At 48.9% G+C, this 18,241-nt stretch overlaps 1 protein-coding gene across 5 annotated transcripts in view; it reads left to right on the top strand.

Annotated features, from left to right (window-relative positions):
- The window catches only part of LOC132589100 (oocyte zinc finger protein XlCOF6-like), a 235,415-nt gene that overhangs the window by 37,552 nt on the left and 179,622 nt on the right, over positions 1-18,241 (top strand). For 2 of the 5 annotated variants that reach the window (XM_060261725.1, XM_060261724.1), the window contains exons 1-2: positions 10,254-10,827; positions 11,070-11,190. The exons of 1 other annotated variant lie outside the window; for it this stretch is intronic. In XM_060261725.1, coding sequence (XP_060117708.1) covers positions 10,405-10,827; positions 11,070-11,190 — 544 coding nt within the window. In that variant the 5' untranslated portion in view covers positions 10,254-10,404. Of the gene's footprint in view, positions 1-10,253; positions 10,828-11,069; positions 11,191-12,377; positions 12,446-18,241 lie in introns of those variants that run through there. 2 more of the 5 variants (XM_060261726.1, XM_060261728.1) reach the window with 2 other exon arrangements.

The raw sequence follows: 18,241 nt of genomic DNA, 5'->3' as shown, positions 1-18,241 counted from the left end.
CTTCCGTCTCCTGCCCCTCTAGTGAGTCACCTCCGTCTGTGAGAAGATTGCCTTTATTCGCTCGACTGTGCAGAGATCCTTCTCTCTGGGGGGGGGGGGGGAAGGAGAGACACAGGGAGTAACACATCGCATGCAGAGGTGGAATTCTAGCAGGAGCTCCTTTGCATATTAGGCCACACACCCCTGATGTAGCCAATCCTCCAAGAGCTTACAGGACTGCAAGGAGATCCAGTCAGCTCTTGGAGGATTGGCTACATCAGGGGTGTGTGGCCTAATATGCAAAGGAGCTCCAGCTACAAAATGAGCCCTGCAGGAACATGGAGACATAAGCATGGATCTCTCTCCTCTGTTTTAAATTTGCGTTGATCCATTGAGCAAGCTGAGGCACAGCAATCATCCTAGTCAGGCCTCGTTTGGGGCAAGAGCTCACTGGAACCAGAGCTCCAGAACCTCTTAAATTTTATTGCTCTCTTTCTTTCTTACCCCCCCCCCTAAAAAATACTTGCTTCTGGACTCCATTGTTCAAACCCCTTGTGAAAAGTTTGCTGAACTCTTAGGTTTGATAAACTTTCTAATATTTTTCCCCATGAAAAATGGGAAAGTAAGAACTTAAGAGAAGCCATGTTGGATCAGGCCAATGGCCCATCCGGTCCAACACTCTGTGTCACACAGTGGCCAATATATGTGTGTGTGTATACACACACACACACATACATATATATACTGTGGCTATTAGCCACTGATGGACCTCTGCTCCATATTCTTATCCAATCCCCTCTTGAAGCTGGCTATGCTTGTAGCCGCCACCACCTCCTGCGGCAGTGAATTCCACATGTTAATCACCCTTTGGGTGAAGGACTTCCTTTGATCCATTTTATCCTGACTGCTCAGCAATTTCATTGAATGCCCACGAGTTCTTGTATTGTGAGAAAGGGAGAAAAGTACTTCTTGCTCTACTTTCTCCATCCCATGCATAATCTTGTTAACCTCTATCATGTCACCCCGCAGTCGACGTTTCTCCAAGCTAAAGAGCCCCAAGCGTTTTAACCTTTCTTCATAGGGACTGCACCATCGATTTATACAGGGGCATTATGATACTGGCTGATTTGTTTTCAATTCCCTTCCTAATAATTCCCAGCATGGCGTTGGCCTTTTTTATTGCACTCGCATACTGTCTTGACATTTTGAGTGAGTTATCTACCACGACCCCAAGATCTCTCTCTTGGTCAGTCTCTGCCAGTTCACACCCCATCAACTTGTATTTGTAGCTGGGATTCTTGGCCCCAATGTGCATTACTTTGCACTTGGCCACATTGAACCTCCTCTGCCACGTTGATGCCCACTCACCCAGCCTCAACAGATCCCTTTGGAGTGCCTCACAATCCTCTCTGGTTCTCACCACCCTGAACTATTTAGTGTCATCTGCAGACTTGGCCACTTCACTATTGTTACCTGAAGCAGGACAGACATCACCCTGCCAACAAAAGTCAAGCGAAGGTTTTCCCAGTAGTAATGTATGGCTGTGAGAGTTGGACCATAAGGAAGGCCGAGCACAGAAGAATAGATGCTTTTGAGCTGTGGTGCTGGAGAAGACTCTTGAGAGTCCCTCGGCCTGCAAGGAGATCCAGTCAGTCAGTCCTAACGGAAATCTACCCAGACTGTTCCCTGGAAGGTCAGATGCTAAAGCTCAAATACTTTGGTCACCAAATGAGAAGGGAGCCAATCCTCCAAGAGCTGACAAGGCTCTTTTTTTGTAAGCTCTTGGAGGCCTGGCTACATTAGGGGGTGTGGCCTAATATGCAAAGGAGCTCCTGCTAGAATTCCACCCGATCGCAAGGGAAAATGAGAACGGAGATAAATCACCGAACTTTGCAAACCTTCCTGTGCAAACCCTCCCCCACCCCGCAAAAAAAAAGAGGCTTCCCCTCTCCTCTCTCGCCCTCTCTACCAAACAGCTCTGCCAATGTAACCCTTTCCGTGCTGCAGACGCGTGAAAAATGCTTGGCGTCTTCTATGGCTCTGTTCCCATCTGAGGTCCTTCCCTGGCCACAAACTGGTCCTTTCCCACAATTCACCCTCCTCTAATGTCCAGGAATTTGCCATCCAGGAGTTGGCAACCATGGCTGAGAATGAGCCTCTCTCCCTCTCAGATTCTCAAGGCCTTTCCCCAATGGCTTATGTAGGGTGGTGGTTTAAATAAATATAAGAATAGCCCAGTGACTTACTTCCCTGCTGTAACTCATACATGCACCCCCTCCAGTTTCCTTCCGCCCTGCAAAAGCAAACCTTTCCCTCCCCCCCCCCCTTTGGGCAACCTCTCTAGCAAACAGCTCGGAGAGTGTAACCCTTTCTGTTCGGCTGTGCTGTTCAGCAGTGTTTATATGAGGCTTGTATGGAACGTCACAGCTTAAGTCCCCTGTATCTCCTTAGAGAGTATTTCTGCTTTTAAAAGGAAGTCTATGTTATTAAATAGATTTCTGAGGGGGTTCTTTTCTTTGGTTCAGAAAAATCTTCTCATTTAACCAGTAACTCGAAGCAGAGGCACAATAGACTCTAGAGAGAGTTATAGGGCTGAGAAATTGGGAAATGATTAATTTATACGTTGTCAAACTCTCATTCAGCAAGGCATGAATACACATGCCTCTTCATGTTTATTCATGCCAGTTTGGAGAGAGCCAGTTTGTAGTGGGTAAGTGCGCAGACTCTTATCTCGGAGAACTAGGTTTGATTCCCCCCACCTCCACTTGCAGCTGCTGGAATGGCCTTGGGTCAGCCATTGTGCTCGCACAGGTTGTCCTTGAAAGAGCAGCTGCTGTGAGAGCCCTCTCAGCCCCACCCACCTCACAGGGTGTCTGTTGTGGGGGAGGAAGGGAAAGGAGATTGTAGGCCGCTCTGAGACTCTGTCCTTGAAAGGGCAGCTGCTGGGAGAGCCCTCTCCAGCCCCATACACCTCACAGGGTGTCTGTTGTGGGGGAGGAAGGAAAAGGAGATTGCAGGCCACTCTGAGACTCTGTCCTTGAAAGGGCAGCTGCTGGGAGAGCCCTCTCCAGCCCTACCCACCTCACAGGGTGTCTTTTGTGAGGGAGGAGGGGAAAGGAGATTGCAGGCCACTCTGAGACTCTGTCCTTGAAAGGGCAGCTGCTGTGAGAGCTCTCTCAGCCCCACCCACCTCACAGGGTGTCTGTTGTGGGGGAGGAAGGGAAAGGAGATTGTGAGCCGCTCTGAGACTCTGCGATTCGGAGAGAAGGGGCGGGGTATAAATCTGCAATTCTACAAAATGTTTCCCGTCCTCTCCACGAGGCGGTTCAGCCAAGGCTGCCGTCAGCCACGTCCCAGGCAGCTCAGTGGGGCTACTCTGGAGGAACCTGGCACGGGGCTTCACTCCCAGAGTATCCAGAGCTAAGGGCTCTCATTGATTTCTGCTATCTCGCACATGATCGGAATGCATCACGAGTTCATGCTGACATTAGGCAAGATGTTAAAAACGTGAACGACTGGTTCCAAATAAGGAATATCTCAACAAACATAATATTCTCCCCCAAAAAAGTTTTTATCGTGATATGCTCTAATATGTTCTGGGCTCACTTTCTCTCCTCTGGTCTGAATACAAAAACTGTGACCTCTAATTCAGGGGTGGCCAAGGGTAGTTCTCCAGATGTTTTTGGCTACAACTCCCATCAGCCCCAGCCAGCATGGCCAATGTCTGGGGCTGATGGGAGTTGTAGGCAAAAAACATCTGGAGAGCTACCCTTGGCCACCCCTGCGTCTACTTAGTTGAATTTGATTAACTGGATTTCTTAATAGAATATTGGGACCGTTGTTTGTACATTCCTACAGTAGAATAAGTCAATAGAATGTATTTTCACTGGATGCTCTTCAGTGTAATTGTATGGCTGCTCCTTGGTTCTCTGTTTTATGGATTACTCTTCCTTTTTCTTGTTTTTTTTTAAAAATTTGTCTATTATATCCTCACTAAGGCTGCATTATTTGAGGCGATAAGATTACAGTGTTCTTTATCATAAACTGAAAATCTGTTAATAAAAATCTAATTAAAAAAAATGCAAATGACCTTTTAGTAGCCTGAAAATCTAAGAGGTCCCAATATTATTACTGTCACGCAGCTAACATTGACATTGTCTTTAGGGTTGCCAGCCTCCAGGCGGGACCTGGGAGATCAGCTGCCCTGGAGAAAATGCAGTCTGCATTGACATTCCATATCTCCGGTATAGTGCCAGGAAAATGTACAATTACATGTGCACTGTGATGACTAAAAAAATATAGACATTTCACAAAATGTTTAATTATACCTTTTTTCCCCACCGATGTATTTTTTTGAAAATGTTATTTATGTCTCATCAAAACTAAATGACGGCCTTATAGTTGTGGGTGAGTCGCACCGATGGCAGCCTGTTCAACCTGAGGCGACTAAAGGCACACTCCAAGACAATGGAAAAACTCATCCGAGAGCTACTGTTTGCTGATGATGCTGCACTCGTCTCCCACTCGGTATCAGCTCTGCAGCATATGACGTCCTGCTTTGCAGAGGCTGCCAAGCTATTCGGCCTAGAAGTTAGTCTGAAGAAGACAGAAGTTCTCCACCAGCCTGCACCCCAGGAAGATTATCACCCTCCCTGCATCACTGTGGGTGAATCAGTTCTGAAGACAGTCCAGCAGTTCAGCTACCTGGGGTGCATCATCTCCTCAGATGCCAAGATCAACAGGCTGGCAAAGGCAAACCGTGCATTTGGCCGACTGCACAAAAGAGTGTGGAGCAACAAGCATCTGAAAAAAGGCACAAAGATCAATGTTTACAAAGCGGTTGTGATGACAACCCTCATCTATGGCTCCGAATCGTGGGTTTTATACCGTCATCACCTGCGACTCCTTGAGCGCTTTCATCAGCGCTGCCTTCGCACCATCCTCAACATCCACTGGAGTGACTTTGTGACCAACACTGAAGTCCTCAAGCGGGCAGAGGTTACCAGCATCGAGGCACTGCTGTTGAAGACGCAGCTGCGCTGGGCAGGGCATATTTCTAGGATGGAAAACCACCGCCTTCCCAAGATTGCCCTGTATGGCGAACTCTCCACCGGCCATCGAAATAGAGGGGCACCAAAGAAGAGGTACAAGGACTCCTTGAAGAAATCCCTTAGCACCTGTCACATCAACCATCACCAGTGGTCTGACCTAGCCTCAGATCGCAAAGCATGGAGGCACACCATCCACCAGGCTGTCTCTTCCTTTGAGAACACACGCATAGCTGGTCTTGAGGACAAAAGGAGATTGAGGAAGAATCGCACTGCTACAGGACCAACCCTAAATCAGACTTTTCCCTGCAGCCGCTGTGGCCGGACCTGCCTGTCCCACATTGGTCTTGTCAGCCACCAGCGAGCCTGCAGCAAACGTGGACTATTGCACCCTTCTTAAATCTTCGTTCGCGAAGCCAAGCCGAGAGAGAGAGAGAGAGAGAGAGAGAGAGAGAGAGAGAGAGAGAGAGAGAGAGAGAGCCCCCTAGGCCTCCTGGCAACCAATATTTTTAGACCCAGACCCAGTCCGCCACTGCATCCCTCCCTCCTAGCAGCAGCCTATCCCTCTCCCGGCCCCGACGCCTGGCTCGGCCTCCCTTGCAGGGGGAGACGCTGGCGGCCCTTCCTTCCTTCCCTCCCTCCCTTCAAGGGTTAAGGAGAGCGAGTCCCAGATCCTACAACAGCAGCAGCAGCAGCCCGGAAGGCGGAGCGATGAGGTCACTTCCTGCCCAGACCCCCCCTCCCTATTCCAAACCTGGGAAAGCTGTCTTTTCCCATCCCCCGGCTGGTGGAGCCCCCTCCCTTCTGGGTAAGGGGAAGCTGCTTTGGGCCAGAGGGGATTCTGGGGGGGGGGGGGGTGTTGGAATGAATGGGGAGGGGGTCCCCAGGCCAGGGTTGCCACTTCTGGGGTGGAGAATTCCTGGGGCTTTGGGGTGGGGAGGGAAGGACTTCAGTGGGGGATGCATTGCTCTATAGCAGGGGTGGCTCTCCAGATTTTTTTTTGCTTGCAACTCCCATCAGCCCCAGCCATTGGCCAGGTCGTGAGCGGAGTTTAGGACTGCAGTACTGCAGCTTTACCACTCTGTGCCACGAGGCTCTATAGAGTCCGCCCTCCAAAACAGCCCTACAGAGGACCTCAGTGGGGGATCCATTGCCCTATTTAGGGGAAAGTGTTTGTGAGTTTCCTGCATTGTGTAGGGGGTTGGACTAAATGACCCTAGAGGTCCCTTCCAATTCTATGATTCTATAGAGCAGGGGTGGCCAACGGTAGCTCTCCAGATGTTTTTTGCCTACAACTCCCATCAGCCCCAGCCATTGGCCATGCTGGCTGGGATTGATGGGAGTTGTAGGCAAAAAACATCTGGAGAGCTGCCGTTGGCCACCTCTGCTATAGAATACACCCTCCAAAGCAGCCCTTTTCTCCAAGACAACTGAGTTCTGCCAGCTGGAGGTTGATGGTGATTCTGGGGGTCTCCTGGCTTCACCTGGAGGTTGGCATCTCTGAGATTCCAGGCAAAGACTGGAAGTCAGAGGCAGCTGCTGGTCCAGCAGGAGAGGTTGGAGGCCTGTCCTCTCCCCCCCCCCACCCCGCCCCACCATGTGTGCAGCTCCAGGTCTCCCTTTGGGCTTCCTGACTTAGGGGGAAATGCCGTTTTCCCCCTTTTGTTCCTCTCTGTTCTTGGCCCTCCAGAGGAACAGGGGGGAGCAAATTCAGGGCCAAAAGCTCAAATGAAATAAGAACTAATTGTACATAAAAATGCATGTATTTCTTGCAAAGAAGAAACTTTGACTGCGGGGTGACACGATAGAGGTTTACAAGATTATGCACAGGATGGAGAAAGTAGAGAAAGAAGTACTTTTCTCCCTTTCTCACAATACAAGAACTCATGGGCATTCGATGAAATTGCTGAGCAGTCGGGTTAGAACGGATAAAAGGAAATCCTTCACCCAAAGGGTGATTAATATGTGGAATTCACTGCCACAGGAGATGGTGGCGGCTACAAGCATAGACAGCTTTAAGAGGGGATTGGATAAAAATATGGAGCAGAGGTCCATCAGTGGCTATTAGCCACAGAGTATTGTTGGAACTCTCTGGGGCACTGATGCTCTGTATTCTTGGTGCTTGTGGGGGGCAAAGTGGAAGGGCTTCTAGCCCCACTGGTGGACCTCCTGATGGCACTTGGGTTGGTGTTGTTTTTTTGGCCACTGTGTGACACAGAGTGTTGGACTGGATGGGCCACTGGCCTGATCCAACATGGCTTCTCTTATGTTCTTATGTGACACAGAGTGTTGGACTGGATGGGCCATTGGCCTGACACAACATGGCTTCTCTTATGTTCTTATGTGACACAGAGTGTTGGACTGGATGGGCCATTGGCCTGATCTGACATGGCTTCTCTTATGTTATTATGTGACACAGAGTGTTGGACTGGAAGGGCCATTGGCCTGATCCACAATAGTTAATATAGCGCGGTGATATGAATCCTGATCTGCCAGCCACAACAAGGAAGCTCCTGATTCAGCAGGGCAATCCTGGGTGTGTCTTAGAATCATATTGTAAGGGACCCCCAGGGTCATCTAGTTCAACCCTCCACACAATGCAGGAGATCCACAAATACCTCCCCCTAAATCCCAGGATCAACATTGCTATCAGATGGCCATCTAGCCTTTGTTTAAAAACCTCCAAGGAAGGAGAGCCCACCACCTTCCAAGGAAGCCTGTTCCACTAAGGAACCGCTCTAACGGTCAGGAAGTTCTCCCTAATGTTGAGCTGGAAACTCTTTTGATTGAATTTCAACCCATTGGTTCTGGTCCTACCTTCCGGGGCCGCAGAAAACAATTCTGCACAGTCCTCTAGATGACAGGCTTTCAAGTACTTGAAGATGGTGATCCTATCACCTCTCAGTTGCCTCCTCTGTAGGTTATACATGTCCAGCTCCTTCAACCTTTCTTCATAGGACTTGGTCTCCAGACCCCTCACCATCTTGGTCACCCTCCTCTGGACCAGTTCCAGCTTCTTAAATTTTTCTGCCCCAAACTGGACACAATACTCCAGGTGAGGTCTTACCAGAGCAGAGTAAAGCGATAACACCATTTCACGTAATCTGGACACTATACTTCTGTTGATACAGCCCAAAATTGCATTTGCCTTTTTAGCCGCAGCATCACACTGCTGAATCATGTTCAGCGTATGGTCTACTAAGACCCCTAGATCCTTTTCGCACAAAGTACTGCCAAGACAAGTCTCCCCATCCCATAACTTTGCACTGGATTTTTCTTACCTAAATGCAGAACTGTACATTTATTCATGTTAAAATGCATTTTACTGGTTTTAGTCTAGTTTTCCAGCCTGTCAAGGTCATCCTGTATCCTGTTTCTGTCTTCTGCTGTATTTGCAACCCCTCCCAATTTAGTATCATCTGCAAATTTAATAAGCATTCCCTCTATTCTTTCATCCAAATCATTGATAAAGATGTTGAACAAAACAGGCCCCAGGACAGATTCTTGAGGCACTCCACTTGTCACTCCTCTCCAAGAGGATGAGGAACCATTCACAAGCACTCTCCGGGTGCGATCTGTCAACCACGTACAGATCCACCTAACGGTAACAGGATTCAAGGTCAGTAATATACCTCCATCTTTTTTAGGTTTCTTACTGCCTTTTTGATATATTCTCTTCTCCCTCTTCATCCCAGGAAAGGATGGGGTTTTTTGGCAACCAGAGGCAGCCCAATAGAAGGGAAAGAGGATGGAAGAGCAGGACCTAGAAGGACCAGGAATTGGCAAGAGAGCAAGGAAAGACCCACACCCCCCCCAGCTGGGGAGTGGGGCTGAATTCTGGGACAGAGATCATAAGAACATAAGGGAAGCCATGTTGGATCAGGCCAATGGCCCATCCAGTCCAACACTCTGTGTCACACATAAGAACATAAGAGAAACCACGTTGGATCACTCCAACACTGTGTCACACTTAAGAACATAAGAGAAGCCATGTTGGATCAGGCCAATGGCCCATCCAGTCCAACACTCTGTGTCACACATAAGAACATAAAAGAAACCACGCTGGATCAGGCCAATGGCCCATCCAGTCCACTTAAGAACATAAGAGGAGCCATGTTGGATCAGGCCAACAGCCCATCCAGTCCAACACTCTGTGTCACACATAAGAACATAAGAGAAACCACGTTGGATCACTCCAACACTCTGTGTCACACATAAGAACATAAGAGAAGCCATGTTGGATCAGGCCAATGGCCCATCCAGTCCAACACTCTGTGTCACACATAAGAACATAAAAGAAACCACGCTGGATCAGGCCAATGGCCCATCCAGTCCACTTAAGAACATAAGAGGAGCCATGTTGGATCAGGCCAACAGCCCATCCAGTCCAACACTCTGTGTCACACATAAGAACATAAGAGAAACCATGCTGGATCAGGCCAATGGCCCATCCAGTCCACTTAAGAACATAAGAGGAGCCATGTTGGATCAGGCCAACGGCCCATCCAGTCCAACACTCTGTGTCACACAGTGGCCAATACACACACACACACTGTGGCTAATAGCCACTGATGGACCTCTGCTCCATATGCTGATCCAATCCCCTCTTGAAGCTGGCTATGCTTGTAACCGCCACCACCTCCTGTGGCAATTCTGTTACTTTAGGAACATAAAATATGACTATGGACAATTTTGGCATGAAATTATCACAGCTGGCATATTAAAAATATAATGTATCTGAACAATTATTATTACAAACAGAATTTGCTTTTTAAAATAATATTTATTTGTCGTTGTAACAAATGGAGCAACAACCTCCTGAACTGTTTACTAGTTTATGTGGAACAGACAAAAAAAAAACACCTCCACATAACAATTTTTAAAAATCCAGAAGTAGCAATGATTCATATTTCCTCTCCACAGTAAACAAAAATAATAAACCACTCATCGTGTTAAAATAAAATGTCCGTAATCAATTTTTTTTTCAATTTTTTGGGAAAAACCCCCCAAAAGCTTCAGAAAAAAAACGGGGGGGGGGAGGTTTTTTTCTGGATTTTTCTGGGTTTTTCCCCCGGGTCTTCACATCTCTAAGCAGGACCTGGAGGCTACAGTGGGCCTTAGGAGAAGTCTACAGTAGTTCATTCCAGTCTGCAGTAGTTAATACAGCACAATGACATGAATTGGCAAACTACAACAACGGCATTCTTTCTAATTCATTATGGCAGTCCTGGGTCTGTCTTGACCAGGGTCAGTGACGTGGCTCCATCTTCTTTAGGTTCCTTTCTGCCTTTTTGATATATTCCCCTCTCCCTCTTCATCCCAAGTAAGTAAAGGGATCTTTTTGCAATCACAGGAGGCCCACGAGAAGGGGAAGAGGATGGAAGAGCAGGACCCAGAAGGACCAGGAATTGGCAAGACAGCAAGGAAAGACCCCAGTCCCATCCAGGCGGGGAGTGGGGCTGAATTCTGGGGAAGAGCTGTGCCGGAGATCCTGCATCAGGACCCTGGGGCCTCAGAGGAACATCGCCAGCGTTTCCGGCAGTTCTGCTACCAGGAAGGTGCCGGGCCCCGAGAGGTTTGCAGCCAGCTCCATGGACTTTGCAAGCAGTGGCTGGAGCCAGAGCGGCACTCCAAGAAGCAGATCTTGGACCTGGTGATCCTGGAGCAGTTCCTGGCCCTCCTGCCCGAGGACATGCAGCGCTGGGTCAGAGGATGCGGGCCGGAGACCAGTTCCCAGGCGGTGTCCCTGGCGGAAGGTTTCCTCCTGAGTCAGGCAGAGGAGAAGCGGCAGGTGGAGCAGGTAAGGGAGCTTCATGCAGTCCCTTCAAGCTGTGATCTTCGACCTTAGCCTAAGGCCTCCTTGCCCTCTATGTATCCCTCCAGACACTTCACCTCGGTTGGTAGAAAACTGCAAACCTGATTCTTGCTGCTGCAGTTGAAGCAGCTGTGTTGATGGATGCAGGGGTGAAATTATGGGAATGGGACAGGATACGTCTTCTTAGTCTTTAGCATTCTTCCTCTTACCTGTCTCTCTTACTTCAGTTTCAGATGTGGGGACCATGTGTGAAGGTGGAAGTAGAGTTCTCTGAGGAGGAAGGGTCTCCTCTGGAGGAAGAGCAGAAGGCCCAGACCCAGGAGCATTCCCAAGATGCCCTCTTATGTGGTAAGGGTCTCTACCCTACACAGAGAGTTCCATCTATTCCTTGTGGGTTATAGCCACTTGTGGACCTCTCCCTCAAGTTTACTCAAAATTGTTACATGTTTTGCTGAGTGTACCCCATGGCGCAGAGTGATAAAGCTGCAGTACTGCAGTCAGAGCCCTCTGCTCACAACCTGAGTTCGATCCCAGCGGAAGCTGGTTCAGGTAGCTGGCTCCAGGGTGACTCAGCCTTCCATCCTTCCGAGGTCGGTCAAATGAGTCATAAGAACATAAGAGAAGCCATGTTGGATCAGGCCAATGGCCCATCCAGTCCAACTCTCTGTGTCACACAGTGGCCAAAAATATATATATATATATATATATATATATATATATATATATATATATATATATATATATATATATATATATATATATATATATATATATATATAAATAGCCACTGATGGACCTCTGCTCCATATTTTTATCTAACCTCCTCTTGAAGCTTTCTGTGGTTGTAGCCGCCACCACCTCCTGTGGCAGTGAATTCCACATGTTCATCACCCTTTGGATAAAGGACTTCCTTTTATCCATTTTAACCTGACTGCTCAGCAATGTAATTGAATGCCCACGAGTTCTTGTATTGTGAGAAAGGGAGAAAAGTACTTCTTTCTCTACTTTCTCCATCCCAGGCATAATCTTGTAAACCTCTATCATGTCACCCCGCAGTCGACGTTTCTCCAAGCTAAAGAGCTCCAAGCGTTTCAACCTTTCTTCATAGGGAAAGTGTTCCAGCCCTTTAATCATTCTAGTTGCCCTTTTCTGGACTTTCTCCAATGCTATAATATCCTTTTTGAGGTGCGGTGACCAGAATTGTACATAGTATTCCAAATGAGACCGCACCATCGATTTATACAGGGCCGTTTATACAGGAGTCCCAAGCTTGCTGGGGGGGAAAGCGTAGATGATCGGGGAAGGCAGTGGCAAACCACCCCGTAAAAAGTCTGCAATGAAAATGTTGTGAGAGCAACATCACCCCAGTATCAGAAACGACTGGTGCTTGCACAGGGGACTACCTTTACCTTTACCTTACCCAGGGCAAGGTTTCAGAGCCCTGGGAACAGGGGTGCATGAAGCAGGAAACGCACAAGCAAACAAATCATGAAGTCTAAAAAACACCCTTTCTTCCAATGTTCTCTCCCTCACAGGCAGTGAAGAGACGGTCTTGAGTTATCATCTTTGTGGAGTGGAAACAGCTGCTGCCCCTGCAGTCCAGGTAGGAAAGTTGAGCAAGGAACCGCCCGAGTTCCCCCTCCTTTCTCAGGGGGGCATTTGCTCCTGCAGTTGTTTCTAAGGTGTCTGAGCAAGAGAGGCTCTAAACACCACTCCCTTGATCCCTGCCAATCTTTCCATCCTCCACCCTCCCAGGATGCCAGTTTCCTGAGCGCAGTCTTGCCTGGCACAATCTCTGATGAGGAAATCTGCTTTTTCTTTTAGTCTCCACCTTCTTTTGAGGACGTGGCTGTGCATTTCACCGAGGCTGAGTGGGGCCTGCTGGATCCGGGCCAAAGAGCTCTCTACCTGGAAGTCATGCTGGACAACTATGGGAACACTGCCTCTCTGGGTAAGGACCTTTGTGAGGTGACAAAGGTGTGGATCGGTGCCCTGGCGATGATGCGTGAATCAAAATCTTGAAGAGCAGCATGTCCTCTAGAGGATGGGGTGGAATTGTTTTCTGTGGCCCTGGAACGTAGGACCAGAACCAGCGTGTTGAAATTAAAACAAGAGTTTCCGGATCAACATTAGGAAGAACTTCCTGACCGTTAGAGCGGTTCCTCAGTGGAACAGGCTTCCTCGGGAGGTGGTGGGCTCTTCTTCCTTGGAGGTTTTTAATCAGAGGCTAGAAGGCCATCTGACAGCAATGAGGATCCTGTGAATTTAGGGGGAGCTGTTTGTGAGTTTAGAGCAGTTCCTCAGTGGAACAGGCTTCCTCAGGAGGTGGTGGGCTCTCCTTCCTTGGAGGTTTTTCAACAGAGGCTGGATGACCATCTGACAGCAGTGAAGATCCTGTGAATTTAGGAGGAGGTATTTGTGAGTTTCCTGCATTGTGCAGGGGGTTGAACTAGATGACCCTGGAGGTCCATCCAACTCTAGGATTCTATGATTCTTCAGGAGGTGGTGGGCTCTCCTTCATTGGAGGTTTTTCAACAGAGGCTAGATGGCCATCTGACAGCAGTGAAGATCCTGTGAATTTAGGAGGAGGTATTTGTGAGTTTCCTGCATTGAGCAGGGGGTTGAACTAGATGACCCTGGAGGTCCCTTCCAACTCTAGGATTCTATGATTCTTCAGAAGGTGGTGGGCTCTACTTCCTTGGAGGTTTTTCAACAGAGGCTAGAGGGCCATCTGACAGCAATGACGATCCTGTGAATTTAGGGGGAGGTATCTGAGTTTAGAGCGGTTCCTCAGTGGAACAAGCTTCCTCTTTGTGAGGTGGTGGGCTCTCCTTCCTTGGAGGTTTTTCATCAGAGGCTAGAGGGCCATCTGACAGCAGTGAAGATCCTGTGAATTTAAGGGGAGGAGTTTGTGAGTTTCCTGCATTGTGCAGGGGGTTGGACTAGATGACCCTGGAGGTCCCTTCCAACTCTAGGATTCTATGATTCTAAGATAGAAGGAGGTTTTAAGCAGAGGCTGGATGGCCTTCTGACAGCAGTGAAGATCCTGTGAATTTAGGGGGAGGTGTTTGTGAGTTTCCTGCATTGTGCAGGGGGTTGGACTCGATGACCCTGGAGGTCCCTTCCAACTCTATGATTCTATGACTGTTAAGAGTGATTCCTCAGTGGAACAGGCTTTCTTGGGAGGTGGTGGGCTCTCCTTCCTTGGAGGTTTTTAAACAGAGGCTAGATGGCCATCTGACAGCAGTGAAGATCCTGTGAATTTAGGAGGTATTTGTGAGTTTCCTGCATTGTGCAGGGGGTTGAACTAGATGGCCCTGGAGGTCCCTTCCAACTCTAGGATTCTATGATTCTTCAGAAGGTGGTGGGCTCTACTTCCTTGAAGGTTTTTCAACAGCGGCTTCATGGCCATCTGACAGCAATGAAGATCCTGTGAATTTAGGGGGAGGTATCTGTGAGTTTAGAGCAGTTCCTCAGTGGAACAGGCTTCCTCCTTGGGAGGTGGTGGGCTCTCCTTCCTTGGAGGTTTTTCATCAGAGGCTAGAGGGCCATCTGACAGCAGTGAAGATCCTGTGAATTTAGGGGGAGGAGTTTGTGAGTTTCCTGCATTGTGTAGGGGGTTGGACTAGATGACCCTGGAGGTCCCTTCCAACTCTAGGATTCTATGATTCTAAGATAGAAGGAGGTTTTAAGCAGAGGCTGGATGGCCTTCTGACAGCAGTGAAGATCCTGTGAATTTAGGGGGAGGTGTTTGTGAGTTTCCTGCATTGTGTAGGGGGTTGGACTAGATGACCCTGGAGGTCCCTTCCAACTCTAGGATTCTATGATTCTAAGATAGAAGGAGGTTTTAAGCAGAGGCTGGATGGCCTTCTGACAGCAGTGAAGATCCTGTGAATTTAGGGGGAGGTGTTTGTGAGTTTCCTGCATTGTGCAGGGGGTTGGACTAGATGACCTTGGAGGTCCCTTCCAACTCTATGATTCTATGGTTGTGCGGCTGGGCCTTGTACTTGCCCCCTCTGGACGACTCCAGCAGTGGAGGTGGCAGAGGAAGCTGCCAACATACCTGGCTGGTCCAGGGGCAACTGCGACCAAAGGTGTGGCCAGGATGAGAGGCAGAGGGGGTGTCAGGGCCTGAGGGAGAGGCAGAGAAAGGCCTTGTGCCGCTCATCGTCCTTTTTTCTCTTTCTCTCCCAAAGAAGGCAGGGATCTAGTAGAGACTGCTGTGGAGACAGACGAAGGGCTGGGGAGTTTCCGAAGAGGATCCCAACAGAATATTTCCTTCCCAAGTGAATTGGCTGCGAGTGAGTATCCCTCATTATTACGTCAAGGGAATGGGCAAAGAATCGCCATGACAGATTTCTGCTTCGTTTCTTAGCAACTCTAGGTTTGTTCAAATGATAAAGCCCTCTGAGTAAAGAGGGAGGGGGGCCTTTTGGGGCCTGAGGTCTTGGGAATACTTCCTGAGGATGAGCTCAGTCGTGGCTCTTTTCGACTCTTCGGGGGCTGCACTGTCCTTAAATACCTGATATTCCAGGGAAATATTTACCTAAGAACAACTGGATGAGGCAGACGCCCATCAGCTTTTTTCTATCCTGGTCAGTTACAAGTTTCCAGGCCTCCCCTCACTCCCACAGCAACTGGTATTCCTATGGGAGGTTCCCTTAAGACTGTGGGGTTCAATTGGTGAGGTCTTGACTTCTTCTCCACCACAGCAGACAGGTGTTATCAGAGTCTGAAAACTAGGTCGTCTTCTTCCTCATCACACCTGGAAGGAAACTCTTTGTATAGCTGCAGGACTAGAAATTATGATCACTTTTTGCTGCTGCTGCCGATGAAGATGAATTGCAGATTTATACCCCACCCTTCTCTCTGAGTAAGAGATTCAGAGCGGCTTACAATCTCCTATATCTTCTCCCCACACAACAGACACCCTGTGAGGCGGGTGGGGCTGAGAGGGCTCTCCCAGCAGCTGCCCTTTCAAGGACAGAGTCTCAGAGCGGCCTACAATCTCCTTTCCCTTCCTCCCCCACAACAGACACCCTGTGAGGTGGGTGGGGCTGAGAGGGCTCTCACAGCAACTGCTCTTTCAAGGACAGAGTCTCAGAGCGGCCTACAATCTCCTTTGCTTCTTCCCCCACAAAAGACACCCTGTGAGGTGGGTGGGGCTGGAAAGGGCTCTCCCAGAAGCTGCCCTTTCAAGGACAACCTCTGCAAGAGCTATGGCTGACCCAAGGCCATTCCAGCAGCTGCAAGTGGAGGAGTGGGGAATCAAACCCGGTTCTCCCAGATAAGACTCCACACACTTAAGAAGAACACTGCAGTTTTATACCCTGCCCTTCTCTCTGAATCAGAGACTCAGAGCGGCTTACAACCTCTTATATCTTCTCCCCCCACAACAGTCACCCTGTGAGGTGGGTGGGGCTGAGAAGGCTCTCACAGTGGCTGCCCTTCCAAGGACAGAGTCTCAGAGCGGCCTACAATCTCCTTTCCCTTCCTCCCCCACAACGGACACCCTGTGAGGTGGGTGGGGCTGCGATGGCTCTCACAGCAGCTGCCCTTTCAAGGACAGAGTCTCAGAGCGGCCTGCAATCTCCTTTCCCTTCCTCCCTCACAACAGACACCCTGTGGAAGGGTGGGGCTGAGAGAACTCTCCCAGCAGCTGCCCTTTCAAGGACAGAGTCTCAGAGCGGCCTACAATCTCCTTTCCCTTCCTCCCCCACAACAGACACCCTGTGAGGTAGGTGGGGCTGGAGAGGGCTCTCACAGCAGCTGCCCTTTCAAGGACAACCTCTGCCAGAGCTATGGCTGACCCAAGGCCATTCCAGCAGGTGCAAGTGGAGGAGTGGGGAATCAAACCCGGTTCTCCCAGATAAGAGTCCACGCACTTAACCACAACACCAAACTGGCTCTCTTTTTGTATTTCATCATCAGAAGACCAGCAAGGGAAGGCAAATGAGGATGGCAGGGGAACAGATCTTTGCCGCCCTTTCCCTTAAAGTATGTTTGGGGAAGGAACCGGTAGTCGGAATCAGTGTTCCATCTAAGCTGAGTTAGCGTGAGCTAGCTCACAGATTTTTAGCCTCCAGCTCACACATTTTTGTCTCAGCTCCGGAAGGATGATCCCAAAGCACACTAATTTATGCAGGAGCTCACAACTTAAATGCCAGTAGCTCACTAAGTAGAATTTTTGCTCACAAGACTCTGCAGCTTAGAGGGATCATTGGTCAGAATATAGAAGAAGCTTTACTGAAGGGCTGGACAGGGAAAAGTTGAGACCATTGGCTAAGGAGATAAAATACACACTCATTAATCTGGAGTTTATTTTATATATTTTTAAATTTTTATTCCTGATTGGTGGCCTGCTCCTTGTGTGAGTGGTGGTTGGACCTCCCTCATTATCCCAACCCCATGGCACAGAGTGGTAAAGCTCTGCTCATGACCTGAATTCGATCCTGGTGGAAGCTGGTTCAGGTAGCCAGCTCCAGGTTGACTCAGCCTTCCATCCTTCCGAGGTCAGTCAAATGAGTCCCCAGCTTGCTGGGGGGGGAAGCATAGACGACTGGGGAAGGCAATGGCAAACCACCCCGTAAAAAGTCTGCCGTGAAAACATTGTGAAAGCAACATCACCCCAGAGTCATAAACGACTGGTGCTTGCACAGGGGACTACCTTTACCTCTACCTTTATTCCAGCAGATATTGAGGAGTCGTTTGAAGAATTTCAGGAGTTCTCATTGGAACAAGCCCAGAATGAAGAGGCCAAAAGAAACTCTAGGAATACAGATGAACCACAGAGGCAGGAAGGCTGCCATACCATGAAGAGGGAGTTTAACGCCATTCCTCACCAAGAAGGGGGCTTCCATGAAATCTCACTCCAGGACCCTCTCCAGTGGACTCATTCAGAACTGAAGAGTGGAATGACTTTCACCAGTGGAGGAAAGGATAATGTATGCTTTCAGAACTACGTTATAACGAAGGCGTTTAATTGTTGTTACTGTGGGAAGTACTTCAGATACAGACCACAGCTTCTTGCACACCAGAGAATACACACAGCACAGAAGCTTTTTGAATGCTCAGAGTGTGGAAAGAAATTCCTTAAGAACTCCAGTCTTCATCAGCATCGACGAACCCACACAGGGGAGAAACCTTTTGAATGCTCAGAGTGCGGAAAGAGATTCACTCGGAATGGCACACTTCAGCTGCACCAGAGAACCCACACGGGAGAGAAACCTTTTGAATGCTCAGAGTGCGGAAAGAGATTCAGTCAGAGTATCCATCTTCAGAGGCATCAAAGAATCCACACAGGGGAGAAACCTTTTGAATGCACGGAGTGTGGAAGGAGATTCAGTAGGAGTGGCAGTCTTCAACACCATCAAAGAATTCACTCGGGGGAGAAATGTTT

The sequence above is a fragment of the Heteronotia binoei genome, chromosome 21, assembly GCF_032191835.1.
Source record: "Heteronotia binoei isolate CCM8104 ecotype False Entrance Well chromosome 21, APGP_CSIRO_Hbin_v1, whole genome shotgun sequence".
Lineage (NCBI taxonomy): Eukaryota > Metazoa > Chordata > Lepidosauria > Squamata > Gekkonidae > Heteronotia > Heteronotia binoei.
This window is presented reverse-complemented; position numbering and strand designations above follow the sequence as displayed.